Source organism: Pecten maximus, chromosome 9, assembly GCF_902652985.1.
Source record: "Pecten maximus chromosome 9, xPecMax1.1, whole genome shotgun sequence".
Lineage (NCBI taxonomy): Eukaryota > Metazoa > Mollusca > Bivalvia > Pectinida > Pectinidae > Pecten > Pecten maximus.
Window position 1 is genome coordinate 29,134,528 of NC_047023.1, and position 17,900 is coordinate 29,152,427.

Below are 17,900 nucleotides of genomic sequence, written 5' to 3' on the forward strand. Positions count from 1 at the left end.
GGATTGTCTGATCTCAGTTCATAAAAGTTCAATCGTAATGAGAATATCAAACAACAATTTGAATTTTTGATTAGTTCTGGCCATATCTTTTAACTAATTGTAGTGTCGCAGATGTTCCCTGACGTATTAGCAGTAATCTGTGTCGCATTCTAATGGAATTGTATTCCTATTGGGTTTAATCCAGTACAGAATGAATTCATACCTCCGCGATGAGAATTATGCATAAAATGCATTAGATACCGTATACCTCGACCTTACCTCTCACATTAAAAACACTATCAGTCATACATATCAACATCTAATGTAAAATGTAGTTCTGGTACATGATGGCATCACTTTTATAGCTTACCATATAAACCCGTACGGGAGCTAGGGAAGAACGGCTCTTTCTTTCGAAGACGACTCATTGTGGCCTCTCCTTCAAACTCTTACAATACGGATTGGTTTTTATGATGACTTTATTATAAGACCTGTTGTATTCTACAGCGTAAGGGGCCACTAAATGATGTGTACTGCATAATCTGTAATTTTCTTTTGTGTTTCCTGTTAAGAGACAAGGAATAGACCAAAATTGATCGGGTATCGCTATTGTAAGACACTTGAAATCTTTGTATTTTCCTTTCTATCCAGGGGGCTTTTCCCTCTTTTGTTTTCTGTTGTTGATTTATCAAATTACAACTGGCTAGGGTAACCCAGAAAAATATCCCGTTGTAGAATGGTGACAACTAGACGTCTTGAACATTATAATATCGTGGTACATCCGAAGACGATGTAATATACTACCTAGAACACTAAAATAATATAACTGCGGTGTATCTATACATGTATAGGAGATCCATGTGTCCTGTTGTACAGAGGACTGCGAATCACTGGTTAGGCGATGATAAATGAGCCGGTACGATACCGGCCGGCGACGTTACGTTATGATAAAGCAGTTATACGGAATATATCTTACATTTTGTTTCATGTCATATGTAATTCTGTAAACAGTGATATCCAGGAAAACAGAAACGAGTCATTAAGTCCTGATCGATACTCGTGTGAATGCCGAGCACCTGTTGGCGCGTGACGTATTACTTCGCTAATTCCCGGGGTGCCATTTCCTCCTGTTTTTATAATTCATGTTTTGCCTTTGGACTAATTAATAGTTCAGGCTTAGCTATAATTAGGCGGTAATTGTTTAGTTACGTTTTTTGGTCAGTGTATAATTAAAAATTAATGAAATAAAAAAAAGTTTCTTCTTAATTCGCTTAGAACATTTCCAAACCAACGAAGCATGATTTTAGTACCAATACTCTTCATGCAACTAAAAATATGTGTTTCATACAAAATAATAATTCTGTCACCTTAATCCTTATTTGAATACAATTTTCTTGTGACTATTTTTGCAAAGAAATACGTTTAAATCAATCTCTTAATTCTTACGGATATTCTACCACAGAAGACTGGCCAACTGTTGGAATATCAGTACCACACACAATGTTCGACACTTAGCGGTCGTTGACAGGCCATTTTTTCCTACAAGCTTATATCCTGTTGACCACTATGTGACCAGAACATGCCCTCAGGCATCACAGTGGCTGGAGTACAACAGTCACATGACGTCCAGAACGTGGGTGTTCAGCACACATTATCGAATTTATACAAGCAGCGTTGTGTTCATTGTGAGTTTTATTGGTCACGTGTCTGGCTTCCTCGTGCCATCATGGAAGTGCTCACATTCCACGGCCGGGGTTACAACAGAAATGTCTCGTACTGATTACAGCGACGCCTACATTTCATCTTTTAAAGGGTTGCTAACTGGACGAAAAGAAGGCGGACAAAGGACCGTTAGTTTCCGGTTTCTCCGGATCCCCTTATTCTCTTCTCGCTCCTTTATTTAAGAGTTCTGTCCCCTTTTTCGTCCCTGTATAAAGTCAAACCAATTCGTAACGGTGGATGTTGACTGATTATAAGTTTGTTGCATTGATCGAAACAGATAAGGTCTGAAAAACTCAATTGTATTATCTTCGTTGGTCAATGGAAATTGAAGCTCGATAGACCTTAAACATGCCTTGTACATGATTGTTACATTATGATTGACAAAACTGCACACATTTCAGTACAGGACCTTTAGTATTTTGACTAGTCGTCAATAAAATAAGTTTGAATAAATGGAAAAATATTGTTTATCAAATATATCGTATTTAGTAATGAAGCACACCACACAAGTTTTTCTGTACGGGCTTCCTTTCATTATCCTGTATAGGTAAGTAGGTAGGTAGAAGGCAGACAATGATCTTCATTCTGGCTGAACTATTATCGTTATTAACTGAATAGGACAACTGGATTCAAGGACTGCTTCTAATACACGGGCGTCTTATGTCATTGGTATGTACTCCAATTCATAAGTTTTCAGAACTGTTAACAGTGCTGCCACACATCTTAATGTGTCACGAATAGATGCAGTTTTATATCTCAAGAGTGACGTTTATTTGAATGTGTTTGTGTGTGCCGTCCTTAAACGACCATAGGACGTTGAAAAAAAAAATCTCATGGATATTTGCACATATCGTTTACGTGTTGGACAAAATGGAAGGACCGATATTACAGTATAGTGGGATTTCATAGATAAAAATAAAATTGAAATTGTATGTGTTAAACATTTTGATAAATGATCAATAAATAAAAAAAAAATGTTTGCGTGCAATCCATGTCAAAATGGCGCGTGTTGTCGCTCTGTTATAGGCTACAAGAAATGACCTGTCTGCGGTGACCTTACGTTTCGCCACTGATTGGTCTGTCACATACCATTGTATTAAAATACTCTGTCAATCATCTACCTGTCACAGTCGTCGCTAAAAATATGATTTAATGACGACTGAGCTTCGGGCGACACAATGCCGCACCGTGTACTTACATCAACGACTAACAGTATCAATTAACATTTAAATCTATTTCATCATTTATATTAATTATCATTTTGTTATCCTTCAAAAAAATAGTCCATCACTGTCTGTCGTTTCAAGTCAGTGGTAAATGATGGAAACCAGTAATATGAACCCACATCACCCTAAATAGACATTCGAGCTAAAATTATTTATGCGCAGACTTTGGGACTCATTTATATCGACATTCAATGAATAACTACATCTTGGGTTTCCACATTTTTCACCCATAGCAATATTACCAACCATTCAATACACAAACATATATTTGTAAGTCCTTTAAATTCATATTTTCCATAACGGGAATATTGATCAATTATATAAATATATCAGGCTATTTTCCTATGGTGAGAACATTAAATTGTTGTTTTTTATAACAATATTTTGAGTTGGTAGGGTGGGACTTTGTATGAAGATTGGTCCAAATACACATAGACTGTGAAGAATGATCATGTCCCTTTGGTTTAGTTTAAGGGCGTTGTAACGGAAATGTAGACTTTACACTATACACAGACTCCCCGGCATAATGTCGGGAACGTCACACGATATCCATGTTACCAAGTGTGGAGCACATAGCGAGGATATCCATTACTTCCATTCGTGGTTATAACAGATAGTACATGCTATACACGTCCCTGACCTAACATATTCGTCTTTTATTTTTTCACTCCAAAGAAACTTTCTAATAGTCGACTATTGTTAGAGTGACGTCACAGGATTGACTGCTACTCGATTCATTACCATCAATCTATTGATTCAAATTCGGAACACGCTGGATGTGGCTTTCTTCAAAAGTCAATAAATCAATTGACTCGTGCTCCTTTTCCAAGGTCATTCTGAGGTCATTTGTTATATTTATAGAATTAACACACCAAAGTGGTATCGTTCCTGCAAAGCTTTTTTGTTTTGATTTTTGATAAGAAATAATTTAGTTTTATACGTGTAATGTCAGTTGTGAGATCATTTCATTGACATTCGTGTTTCTAAAGATCAAGGTCGAGGTCAAAGTCAAGGTCACGGGTATGGTTCATAGCATTGTCAAACAATGAAATGGAACGAAATTCTACATTGTGTGGATCGATTTTATGTTTAGCAGATATTTTCTAGCTTCATCTTAACACACGATCCAAAATCTTAACGAAATGTAAGGAATTTTATACTGACAGTTGTGATCACATCGTCAAACATTGAAACTATTCATACAATTTTAATAAAAGATTATCTTCAAGCATAACAAAATAATAATGTCATACAAATGTGTTTAGGATGATAAATTGTGATTTCCCCTCTCATTTGAATAATTACACATCTCAGACATGTTCACAATACACCAGAGAATTATGTGACATGTAAACCACTTGATATCTCCATAGAGTGAGATCGTAACAACTACAGTATTTATTATCACGTGGTTCTTACGAGGTCACGACCATATGCACGCGCGTACAGACAATTCAGACCCTCCCCTAGGTAGGAGACAATCAGTATCTTTAGCAACATCAGATATTTAAAAAAAAAAACACTACTAATTACATTCAATTTAGGTCTTGTCTAAGTCTGAACTGATCTGCCTTTCCAAACGTGGATTGTTCGTATTTCTGTCAGAGCCCCTCGCCTCAACAACCCTCCGCCACATCGCTCACCGAGTCGATCCGATTGTCACGCCAGGTCGAGATTCCTCCGTGGCTTTGCCGCTCAGCAGGGGGCGGAATCTAATCAATGTCCTGTAACAATGTGATGAATATTGTAGGTTTTGTTTTTAATCTTAATTGGCTCCTAAATTATTCTGTAAGAAACTGCTAGGAATGTATTTGGTACCAATATTAAGATGAGCGCCATTTCTGTCATTGTTCCTACAGTTGTGTCCAGAGTTGCACGGACTGTCCGTGTCGAGTGTGGGCTAACATTAAAGATGCAAGCCAGGACTGTTTCATCTAAATACCAAACATGGGAAACCGAGGATTAATTATTAAGATTTATATAACTCCTTAGAAATAATATATCACTCCAACCGAGAGGCGATACCTTGTACTTGAAACATGAGACAGATCCAAATCTGAGACACTGTGACATATCTTATCGGGAGATACTTGGTATTTTCAAGTACATGCAATTCCTTAACTCTGATTAGATACATTGTCTTCACTAATACCATTCGATTTTGCAATGCAATATTTGATTGGATGAAATAAATTTCCAACCAATTTGACATACCTTCGCTATTCTCCTGTGCCTGTCATTCCTAAATTTATAGGTCTATCTTCATAGAGGCCGCCATTTTTTATTGCCCCATTCTGTGCGAAATCTATTCTAAGGCTTGTCTCAATATAATTGTTTATCTTCTAAATCAATTTGTTAGTTAATAAGTGGGATTACAACCCTGTGCTTAACCATACAAATATTGTGGTTGGGTAATGCTCGGTATTATGCAACCGTTACTTTTCGTAAAAAGAAACATTTGAAGAAAATATTAATCCCGTGAACATTTGTAAATCTATTACCTGACAAACTGAGCTATATCCCCGGGACATAGTAATCATTTATAAGACGATAACATGTATGTTCCTTATGTTATTCATACGATGATAACATTTATGTTCGTTATACTTTTTAAGTAACTTACTTATATCTTCATGTATTTGCATCCATAAGACTCCTAAATAAACCCAATGTGACTTCTCCGATGTGTTCTGTGTAACAGTCGTGTATTGTTTCGCAGGAGGCGACTTACGTGGACCTCCTGCAGAATCCGGATTTTTCTTCTGTCTGCTACATTACTTTTACATCGAAACACTTGGGATAATTTTTCTTTCTTTCTTTCTTTCTTTCTTTCTTTCTTTTTCTTTCTTAGGCGTCCATCTTCATATCAAACTGACGATTGTCCTAAATCGGTGAATAGAAACTCTGGTAATTGCCAGGGAGTAGATATTATGATGTGGCCATTGTAACATTGATTATGACACAAAACATCCTAACGATTACCACGTCCTTTGCACTGATTTTGGTTATTAAGTTGATATCAACTTGCTAAGTACGTTTTCGTAAAATGTAAATGGTAACATGTCATGCTACCGTACCCGTGAATGGCATTTCAGAGTGATGACACTTTACAAGCGGCTGTTTGTGGGCGATCATAATTCCATCATTAGTAGAAACATTCATGTGACCTTAGCAGGAGACCGTAAAAACAAGACAAACAAACTTGACTTTAGACTCTTTGTTCTCTTATTTTCCTTCTGTGAGGAAGCTTTTTGGCTATGTCCCCTGGCCGAGATATACCGGTGTCTATAGAATGATAGTTGCTATTGCTGTTTATTTCTCGGCGTTTTAGCGGCAGGACGTCTGGTTCGCTTGTTAGAATGATGTGACCGAGTGGAATGCCCAGCGTGGTATCTTCACTGAGGTAGTACTATAACATCGACATCTGTTTCACGCCATGACAAGGAGACAGAGACGATATACCACGCCCACACACACCACCTCACACACAACCACACACACACCACCTCACACACAACCACACACACCACACACACCACCACACACACAACCACCACACACACCACCACACACACCACCACACACACAACCACCACACACACCACACACACCACCACACACACAACCACACACACCACACCTCACACACAACCACACACACAACCACCACACACACCACCTCACACACAACCACACACACAACCACCACACACACAACCCACACACAACCACCACACACACCACCTCACACGCAACCACACACACAACCACCACACACACAACCACACACACAACCACCACACACACCACCTCACACACAACCACACACACACCACCTCACACACAACCACACACACAACCACCACACACACCACCTCACACACAACCACCACACACACCACCTCACACACCACCACACACACAACCACACACACAACCACCACACACACAACCACACACACAACCACACACACACACCACCACACACACAACCACACACATACATACAAGCATGCATGCATCTCGCACACGGATGACCATAGCTGTTGATAGGACGTTAAACAATACAAACCAAACCAAACTATATTCGCTGTATTACCGGATAATACAGATTCGTGTTTACGAATTCTTTAAAAATTTCCACGTCCTTCTATTTCAGTGCTATATATAAGATTACGAGATGGGTCCGACCCAACCAATGGTCGTGTGGAGATTTCCAAAGACAACATCACGTGGGGTACGGTGTGTGACGACTTTTGGGACGGCGCGGCGGCCGACGTGGTGTGTCGCCAGCTAGGCTTAGCATGGGGCGTGAGTATTGGTATTGCTGTTATATAAAGTAAACAAAATAACCGCAGTTGGAAGTTTAAGTTTTAACTTTACGTTTTAACAAGTTAAAGCAAATTAATAACGGTCGACATAGAATCGCTGGAACCGTTGTCATACATGGTCAGTGGCCCTATATATTGTAAGTGTTTAATTGCGTTTTATGGGACATGTTTTATATGATGACTGTAATATTTTATAACAATCAAAAATTATAAAGCGTCTCATTCGTTAAACCGAAAATTTCACTAAACCTGAATTTTCGAGGACGTTTGCTCTCAACCAACTGCTGTATAAGTACGTCTTATATGTTGGACAGATGGCTCACCCTCTGGCCTATTTCGGCCCCGGACAACATGATCTACAGATAGTATTGGACGAGGTGATATGTAACGGGTCCGAGGAGTCCCTACTGGAGTGTCGGACCAACCCTTGGGGCCAAAACAACTGTAACCATCAGGAGGACGCTGGGGTCTCGTGCTTCAAAGATAAAGGTACTTAAACATAGAGTTAGGCAGAATTTAGTTAAAATACAGTTAGGCAAAATAAACAGTAACTGGGGTAAAATAGCTAAACATAGAGCTAGACAAAGTGGCCGATCACAAAGATAGACAAACTTGAGTTTAACAACACAGAATAGAGATCGGCAGAACGTAGATCTAAATATAGAGTCAAAATGGGGCCCAGACTATAAACGAAAATAGGCGGAAACTAATTTTGAAAATGTCTGATTTTTTGGCTGTAGTTATGAGCAGTGACAATGATTTTAGTAATGACTGAATATAAAGGTATAAATCACCAGTCATAGAGCTAAGCCAAATGTATCATAGTTAGGCAGTAATAAATTGCACAAAATTAGGCAGTATGCTGGCAAACTATTGTATAGCCTGTTAGGCAGAATGTAGGTAACATAAAGTTTTAGACGGAAGTTTGTAAAGAAACACATGTAGGCAGAACGAGCGTATATCTAACAAAGTTAGCCAGATCATAGAGTAAGGAAGAATGTACTGTACCTAAAACAAAGTGTAAGGTGAAACTTAGACAGGGTTAGGCAGGGTTTAGATAGAGTTCGGTACAGTATATACCAAAACCGAGGTGTAAGAAGAGTTTAGCGTTCGGTACAGTATATACCAAAACCTAGGTGTAAGAAGAGTTTGGATAGAGTTCGGTACAGTATATACCAAAACCTAGGTGTAAGAACAGTTTAGAGTTCGGTACAGTATGTACCAACACCTAGGTGTAAGAAGAGTTTAGAAGTATGTACCAAAACCTAGGTGTAAGAAGAGTTTAGATAGAGTTCGGTACAGTATGTACCAACACCTAGGTGTAAGAAGAGTTTAGATAGAGTTCGGTAAAGTATGTACCAACACCTAGGTGTAAGAATAGTTTAGATAGAGTTCGGTAAAGTATGTACCAAACCCTAGGTGTAAGAAGAGTTTAGCGTTCGGTACAGTATGTACCAAAACCTAGGTGTAAGAAGAGTTTAGATAGAGTTCGGTAAAGTATGTACCAACACCTAGGTGTAAGAACAGTTTAGATAGAGTTCGGTAAAGTATGTACCAAAACCAAGGTGTAAGAAGAGTTTAGATAGAGTTCGGTACAGTATGTACCAAAACCTAGGTGTAAGAAGAGTTTAGAGTTCGGTACAGTTTGTACCAACACCTAGGTGTAAGAAGAGCTTAGAGTTCGGTACAGTATGTACCAACACCTAGGTGTAAGAACAGTTTAGATAGAGTTCGGTAAAGTATGTACCAACACCTAGGTGTAAGAATAGTTTAGATAGAGTTCGGTAAAGTATGTACCAAAACCTAGGTGTAAGAAGAGTTTAGAGTTCGGTACAGTATGTACCAACACCTAGGTGTAAGAAGAGTTTAGATAGAGTTCGGTACAGTATATACCAACACCTAGGTGTAAGAAGAGTTTAGATAGAGTTCGGTACAGTATGTACCAAAACCTAGGTGTAAGAATAGTTTAGAGTTCGGTACAGTATGTACCAACACCTAGGTGTAAGAAGAGTTTAGATAGAGTTCGGTACAGTATATACCAAAACCTAGGTGTAAGAAGAGTTTAGAGTTCGGTACAGTATATACCAACACCTAGGTGTAAGAAGAGTTTAGAGTTCGGTACAGTATGTACCAACACCTAGGTGTAAGAAGAGTTTAGATAGAGTTCGGTACAGTTTGTACCAACACCTAGGTGTAAGAACAGTTTAGAGTTCGGTACAGTATGTACCAACACCTAGGTGTAAGAAGAGTTTAGAGTTCGGTACAGTATATACCAACACCTAGGTGTAAGAAGAGTTTAGAGTTCGGTACAGTATATACCAACACCTAGGTGTAAGAAGAGTTTAGAGTTCGGTACAGTATGTACCAACACCTAGGTGTAAGAAGAGTTTAGAGTTCGGTACAGTATATACCAACACCTAGGTGTAAGAACAGTTTAGAGTTCGGTACAGTATATACCAACACCTAGGTGTAAGAAGAGTTTAGATAGAGTTCGGTACAGTATATACCAACACCTAGGTGTAAGAACAGTTTAGAGTTCGGTACAGTATGTACCAACACCTAGGTGTAAGAAGAGTTTAGAGTTCGGTACAGTATATACCAACACCTAGGTGTAAGAACAGTTTAGAGTTCGGTACAGTATGTACCAAAACCTAGGTGTAAGCAGAAGGTGGTTTATAGTTTTCAGAGAATACGTTGATTATTGCGTTTGAGAGAGAATACAGTAAGGGCAGACAGACTACAGTTTAAGGGGGTTAACAGAAAAAAGACTTCATGGTAGCTTAATATTCCTTTTGAAGGTATTTAATCTAGAGCGTGAAGCATTTAACATTGAAATAGTAAGTAAGTAACCTTTGTTGTACAGTAAAGATAGATCGGCTTAATTAAATGAGTTAGAATATTAACACAAAGTAAGATAGGCTGTTTCCTCACAAAACATCGTCTGTGCCAATTGATATAATTATGTGATGTGTAAGGAAATAAGGCGTGAATCTTTCTTTTATCGTGAATATTACGCGATTTTTGTAAGTTTGTAGGTACTTTGTAGATAATAATCATCAGTACGATATCACTGCGTTAGGGGAAAACAATTGTTTATATCTCCTTCATTACAATAATGACAATGAAAACAAAACAATACAGAGCATTTTTAAGTCATTTATTTAATTTGAGAATCATTTCCCTGAAAACTGGACAGATATTTTTTTCACGTGAATATCGTAGGTCTTACGACTTTAAAGATTGAGGGTTTATCACCAAGTAAAAACATACATAAAACGAACTTTTCAAAGTATAGGCCTCACAATCTAACTACGACATATGTCATGATGTGATTCAAACGTATTGCATTGCCTTTGAGAAAGAGGATTAGACACAAGATGTTCAACTTACGTAATGAAAATTGGAACACACGTTTATTACCATTATCATAATTTAAACGTAAATGTCAATGGTTTCAAAATCATGAGTGTAAAAATCTGATTGATTGCTAAAATTATCTTAGCTGCATAAAGAAAGCTCGATACACATTTTTTAAAGCGCATACCTTTTTACATGCATTTTATTCACGCAGACAATGGCTGTAAACATTTACGATGACATGTTTGGTATGTAATCATTCATCACCAGGATCGACATGTAGTGAAATCCTTGTCTGACAGTGTAACCGCTCATAAATATTCACATGTAAAGACATGTTTACTGCATATCTGCACTGTTTAGCGAGGGGTTTGGATTCATGTATATTGCTGTAATATTCAATATACAAAGCAAACAATGACACTGAACTGTTTTTCTGGCAATAAGTCCATGTCGTGTATTAAGTCCATCCATGTCTCCTTCAAATTACTAACAAATAATATGTCGTTTTCCTGTAATGAGCATATTTCCTGTTTTAAGTGCTTATACTGTATGTGTTGTATTCTGTGCTTATTACTGAAGGAAATATGTCTATGTCAAAATATTACGAAAGTTAGTTATCAACGTTGAATTTTATCTTGCAAATACAAGTACACATTATAGTTAGTGTAGGCCTACAGTATCAGACACATATGATGGAACATGTGTATATGTGTGTTTGTACGTATCTACATCTGTATTTGTATAGCTTTATATACTACAGTATTTACACTTATGTGCCCATTTGTATGATTATAAATAAACCTACGATATAGGACCTTAACCTGCACGTGTACATTAAATTAGTTGCGTATGTAGAGGTCTTTATATAGTATGGTATAATCTAAATATTAAGTGTACGTGCTTTTGAAGTGTTCACTGGTGTACCACGCCTTTATTATATATTATACCCGTTAGAACATACATCACACCTACATGAACCCCCTGTCTTAGTTATATACAGTTATTATTTATCATTAATGGTTCAATAACCATGATTATTATATTACATTATTAAGAGAGCTGTATTTAAAATATCTGCCTTCAGTCACCTTGTATCAACATATATCTGTTAATGGAAGGGTTTGATGTATCACACTTGTGACCTTTTTATTGTCACAGACAAATCTATTACGAAGCATACTTGTAAATGTAATTACATATATAAAATATACCATGTTTATTTTTACCTGCTAGTTAATAACACATAAGTTGTAATTATACCTGAGAACAGACTAACGTCATACACAGGTAAACCAAGTAATCATATTGCAGAGTAAATTAGGGACTAATGTTTCTGAACAATGTTAATTAGGAAATAATATCACTGAACAATGTAAATTAGGGGAATAATATCACTGAACAAATGTAAATTAGGGAATAATATCACTGAACAATGTAAATTAGGGAATAATATCACTGAACAATGTAAACTAGGGAATAATATCACTGAACAATGTAAATTAGGGAATAATATCACTGAACAAAGTAAATTAGGGGATAATATCACTGAACAATGTAAATTAGGGAATAATATCACTGAACAATGTAAATTAGGGAATAATATCACTGAACAATGTAAACTAGGGAATAATATCACTGAACAAAGGATATTAGGGAATAATATCACTGAAGTTTATTTCGTGGTAACCTTCCCTATTTAGTTTATTTCGTGGTAACCTTCCCTATTTATTTTATTCCGTGGTAACCTTCTCTATTTAGTTTGTTCCGTGGTAACCTTTCCTATTTAGTTTGTTCCGTGGTAACCTTTCCTATTTAGTTTGTTCCGTGGTAACCTTTCCTATTTAGTTTGTTCCGTGGTAACCTTTCCTATTTAGTTTGTTCCGTGGTAACCTTCCCTATTTAGTTTATTTCGTGGTAACCTTCCCTATTTAGTTTATTTCGTGGTAACCTTCCCTATTTATTTTATTCCGTGGTAACCTTCCCTATTTAGTTTGTTCCGTGGTAACCTTTCCTATTTAGTTTGTTCCGTGGTAACCTTTCCTATTTAGTTTGTTCCGTGGTAACCTTTCCTATTTAGTTTGTTCCGTGGTAACCTTCCCTATTTAGTTTATTCCTTGGTAACCTTTCCTATTTAGTTTGTTCCGTGGTAACATTTCCTATTTAGTTTATTCCGTGGTAACCTTTCCTATTTAGTTTATTTCGTGGAAACCTTCCCTATTTAGTTGATGTCGTGGTAACCTTCCCTATTTAGTTTATTTCGTGGTAACCTTCCCTATTTAGTTTATTTCGTGGTAACCTTCCCTATTTAGTTTGTTCCGTGGTAACCTTTCCTATTTAGTTTGTTCCGTGGTAACCTTTCCTATTTAGTTTGTTCCGTGGTAACCTTTCCTATTTAGTTTGTTCCGTGGTAACCTTTCCTATTTAGTTTATTTCGTGGAAACCTTCCCTATTTAGTTGATGTCGTGGTAACCTTCCCTATTTAGTTTATTCCTTGTAACCTTCCCTTTTTAGTTTATTCCTTGTAACCTTCCCTATTTAGTTTATTCCTTGTAACCTTTCCTATTTAGTTTATTCCGTGGTAACCTTTCCTATTTAGTTTATTTCGTGGTAACCTTTCCTATTTAGTTTATTTCGTGGTTACCTTTCCTATATAGTTTGTTTCGTGGTAACCTTTCCTATTTAGTTTATTCCGTGGTAACCTTTCCTATTTAGTTTATTCCGTGGTAACCTTTCCTATATAGTTTGTTCCGTGGTAACCTTTCCTATTTAGTTTATTCCGTGGTAACCTTCCATATCTAGTTTGTTCCGTGGTAACCTTTCCTATTTAGTTTATTTCGTGGTAACCTTTCCTATTTAGTTGATTTCGTGGTAACCTTCCCCATTTAGTTTCTTCCGTGGTAACCTTTCCTGTTTAGTTTGTTCCCTGAAAACCTTTCCTATTTAGTTTGTTCCGTGGTAACCTTTCCTATTAAGTTTGTTCCGTGGTAACCTTCCCCATTTAGTTTATTCCGTGGTAACCTTTCCTATTTACTTTATTTCGTGGTAACCTTTCCTATATAGTTTGTTCCGTGGTAACCTTTCCTATTTAGTTTATTCCGTGGTAACCTTTCCTATATAGTTTGTTCCGTGGTAACCTTTCCTATTTAGTTTATTTCGTGGTAACCTTTCTTATTTAGTTTATTCCGTGGTAACCTTCCATATTTAGTTTGTTCCGTGGTAACCTTTCCTATATAGTTTGTTCCGTGGTAACCTTTCCTATTTAGTTTATTTCGTGGTAACCTTGCCTATTTAGTTTGTTCCGTGGTAACCTTCCCTATTTAGTTGATTTCGTGGTAACCTTTCCTATTTAGTTGATTTCGTGGTAACCTTCCCCATTTAGTTTGTTCCGTGGTAACCTTCCCCATTTAGTTTGTTCCGTGGTAACCTTCCCTATTTAGTTTGTTCCGTGGTAACCTTTCCGGTTTAGTTTGTTCCCTGAAAACCTTTCCTATTTAGTTTGTTCCGTGGTAACCTTTCCTATTTAGTTTGTTCCGTGGTAATCTTCCCCATTTAGTTTGTTCCGTGGTAACCTTCCCTATTTAGTTTGTTCCGTGATAACCTTCCCTATTTAGTTTGTTTCGTGGTAACCTTTCCTGTTTAGTTTATTTCGTGGTAACCTTTCCTGTTTAGTTTATTTCGTGGTAACCTTTCCCTATTTAGTTTATTTCGTGGTAACCTTCCTTATATAGTTTATTTCCTGGTAACCTTTCCCTATTTAGTTTGTTCCGTGGTAACCTTCCCTGTTTAGTTTGTTCCGTGGTAACCCTCCCCATTTAGTTTGTTCCGTGGTAACCTTTCCTATTTAGTTTGTTCCGTGGTAACCTTTCCTATTAAGTTTATTCCGTGGTAACCTATCCTATTTAGTTTGTTCCGTGGTAACCTTTCCTATTAAGTTTATTCCGTGGTAACCTTCCCTGTTTAGTTTGTTCCGTGGTAACCTTCCCCATTTAGTTTGTTCCGTGGTAACCTTTCCTGATTAGTTTGTTCCGAGGTAACCTTCCCCATTTAGTTTGTTCCGTGGTAACCTTTCCCTATTTAGTTTGTTCCGTGGTAACCTTCCCTGTTTAGTTTGTTACGTGGTAACCTTCCCCATTTAGTTTGTTCCGTGGTAACCTTTCCTATTTAGTTTGTTCCGTGGTAACCTTTCCTATTAAGTTTATTCCGTGGTAACCTTTCCTATTTAGTTTGTTCCGTGGTAACCTTTCCTATTAAGTTTATTCCGTGGTAACCTTCCCTATTTAGTTTGTTCCGTGGTAACCTTTCCTATATAGTTTGTTCCGTGGTAACCTTTCCTATTAAGTTTATTCCGTGGTAACCTTTCCTATTAAGTTTATTCCGTGGTAACCTTCCCTGTTTAGTTGATTTTGTGGTAACCTTTCCTATTTAGTTTGTTCCGTGGTAACCTTTCCTATATAGTTTGTTCCGTGGTAACCTTTCCTATTTAGTTTGTTCCGTGGTAACCTTTCCTATTGAGTTTGTTCCGTGGTAACCTTTCCTATTTAGTTTGTTCCGTGGTAACCTTTCCTATTTAGTTTGTTCCGTAGTAACCTTTCCTATATAGTTTGTTCCGTGGTAACCTTTCCTATTTAGTTTTTTTCGTGGTAACCTTTCCTATTTAGTTTGTTCCGTGGTAACCTTTCCTATATAGTTTGTTCCGTGGTAACCTTTCCTATATAGTTTGTTCCGTGGTAACCTTGCCTATTTAGTTTATGTCGTGGTTACCTTGCCTATTTAGTTGATTTCGTGGTAACCTTTCCTATTTAGTTTGTTTTGTGCTATGTACTTCCTTCCATCCAACTTTTATAATACACAAGTGTATACATTTACATGTAAATGTAATTAAACAAGCTCAAAATGTCAGACTCATCATGACTACAAAAAAGTATTTGTTGAAAGCAGACATAATAATATTCATATTTCAGAGATTTATCAAATTAAGATTTGTGTGTGTGTGTTTCTTAATTTGAATGGTTTCATGAAAGTCATAATCATCTACATGATTGACGCAAATCTAAACGTGTGTTATTTGAGGCGAACTGTAGAACGTTAACGTAACGTAGGTTAATATGGTGGCAAAAATGATGTTATATTGTCATGTAACCTGAATTATTCATCAAAACAATGTAAATGATGTAATCACACCACAATATACATTGTACATTTTTAATTAATTTTGGATGAATTGAATGGATAGCACAAATAGTTACTTTTCTATATGTAGCGATGTCTAGTTTGATAATACGTAGAAATTGATTTATTTACCGATGCATCCGTCTGATTAATGAAAAATATTCGAAATATGTACATGTAGTTGAAATTTAACATATCAGATTCAGTGCTGTATATTTCAGATCCAGTGTTATATATATATATATCAGATTACATGCTGTATATGTTAGATTCGGGGCTATATATATCAGATTCAGTGCTATATATATATCAGATTGTTTGCTGTATATGTCAGATTCAGGGCCATATACATATGTGTCCGATTCAGTGCTATGTATATCAGATTATGTGCTGTATATGATTCGGTGCTAAATATATCAGATTCAAGGCTTATACGTCAGGTTCTCTGCTGCATATGTTAGATTCGGGGCTATATATATCAGATTAAGTGCTATATTTGTCAGATCCAAGGCTTTACATATCAGATTCAGGGGTATAAATGTCAGATTCAGGGCTATGTATGTCAGATGTAGTGCTATATATGAGATTCAGTACGACCGACTGCATCACAGAAATGTAACCCTGGTACTGTAATACTTATTATACCTGTACACTATACTTGTTATACCAGTACACTATACTTGTTATACCAGTATACTATACTTGTTATACAAGTCCCCTATACTTGTTATACCAGTACACTATACGTGTTATACCAGTACACTATACTTGTTATACCAGTACACTATACTTGTTATACCAGTACCCTGTACTTGTTATACCAGTACACTATACTTGTTATACCAGTACACCATACTTGTTATACCAGTACACTATACTTGTTATACCAGTACACTATACTTGTTATATCAGTACACCATACTTGTTATACCAGTACACTATACTCGTATACCAGTACACTATACTTGTTATACCAGTACACCATACTTGTAATACCAGTACACCATACTTGTTATACCAGTACACTATACTTGTTATACCAGTACCCTGTACTTGTTATACCAGTACACCATACTTGTTATACCAGTACACTATACTTGTTATATCAGTACACCATACTTGTTATACCAGTACACTATACTTGTTATACCAGTACACCAGTACACTATACTTGTTATACCAGTACACTATACTTGTTATACCAGTACACTATACTTGTTATACCAGTACACCATACTTGTTATACCAGTACACTATACTTGTTATACCAGTACACTATACTTGTTATACCAGTACACTATACTCGTATACCAGTACACTATACTTGTTATACCAGTACACTATACTTGTTATACCAGTACACTATACTTGTATACCAGTACACTATACTTGTTATACCAGTACACTATACTTGTTATACCAGTACACTATACTTGTTATACCAGTATACTGAAGAAATGTTCACAATTAATTTAACACACAACAGAGTTTAAAATATGCCCCATATAACACACACAGATGGCAACATGTTAGTATGATTAATTTGGCACTACCTATCTAACACTGTCTACAAAATCCTACCGACACAGTGTTGTACCTTTAAGCTGGCCGGACATACATGTAGCTCGCATAAAGGTATACATGTAATTCTTTGTGCACTGCACTGAGATTTTAGTGTATTTTTTCTTAACTTAACTGGCATAGATATATAAAGGTGCGAAGGCTACGTGTTTGATTATTAATAATAAAATATTTACTTTCAGTTGAATGTGTACTGTGTTTGCAGCATATAATATATACATTTTGAATTAGTCACACTATACCCGGGGCTATATTTTATCGTAGTTATTTTTCTGACTCTGAGGAGTTTTTGCTCGACCAGAAGTGCCATATACAGGTACAGCGTAATGTTAATCAAGACATGGTGAATACATGGCTCACTTTCGACCTTTAAGTATTACATTTAGTTTGAAACGTGCATTGAATGCACAATGTTCTAACATAATTGTCGTTCGATGTTAACTCCTAGAATTATGACAGAACAATACATATCTTTGTCCCCTATCTGAGAAGAAACCTATATTTTCTTTAGGTGTATATATCAGGATTTCTA

The 17,900-nt window shown here is 36.7% G+C and overlaps 1 protein-coding gene across 1 annotated transcript in view; it reads left to right on the top strand.

The window, feature by feature from the left end:
* The window catches only part of LOC117334423 (deleted in malignant brain tumors 1 protein-like), a 59,057-nt gene that overhangs the window by 18,220 nt on the left and 22,937 nt on the right, over nucleotides 1-17,900 (top strand). Inside the window, exons 2-3 of the mRNA XM_033894043.1 lie at nucleotides 7,087-7,238; nucleotides 7,573-7,747. Coding sequence (XP_033749934.1) covers nucleotides 7,087-7,238; nucleotides 7,573-7,747 — 327 coding nt within the window. The remainder of the gene's footprint in view (nucleotides 1-7,086; nucleotides 7,239-7,572; nucleotides 7,748-17,900) is intronic.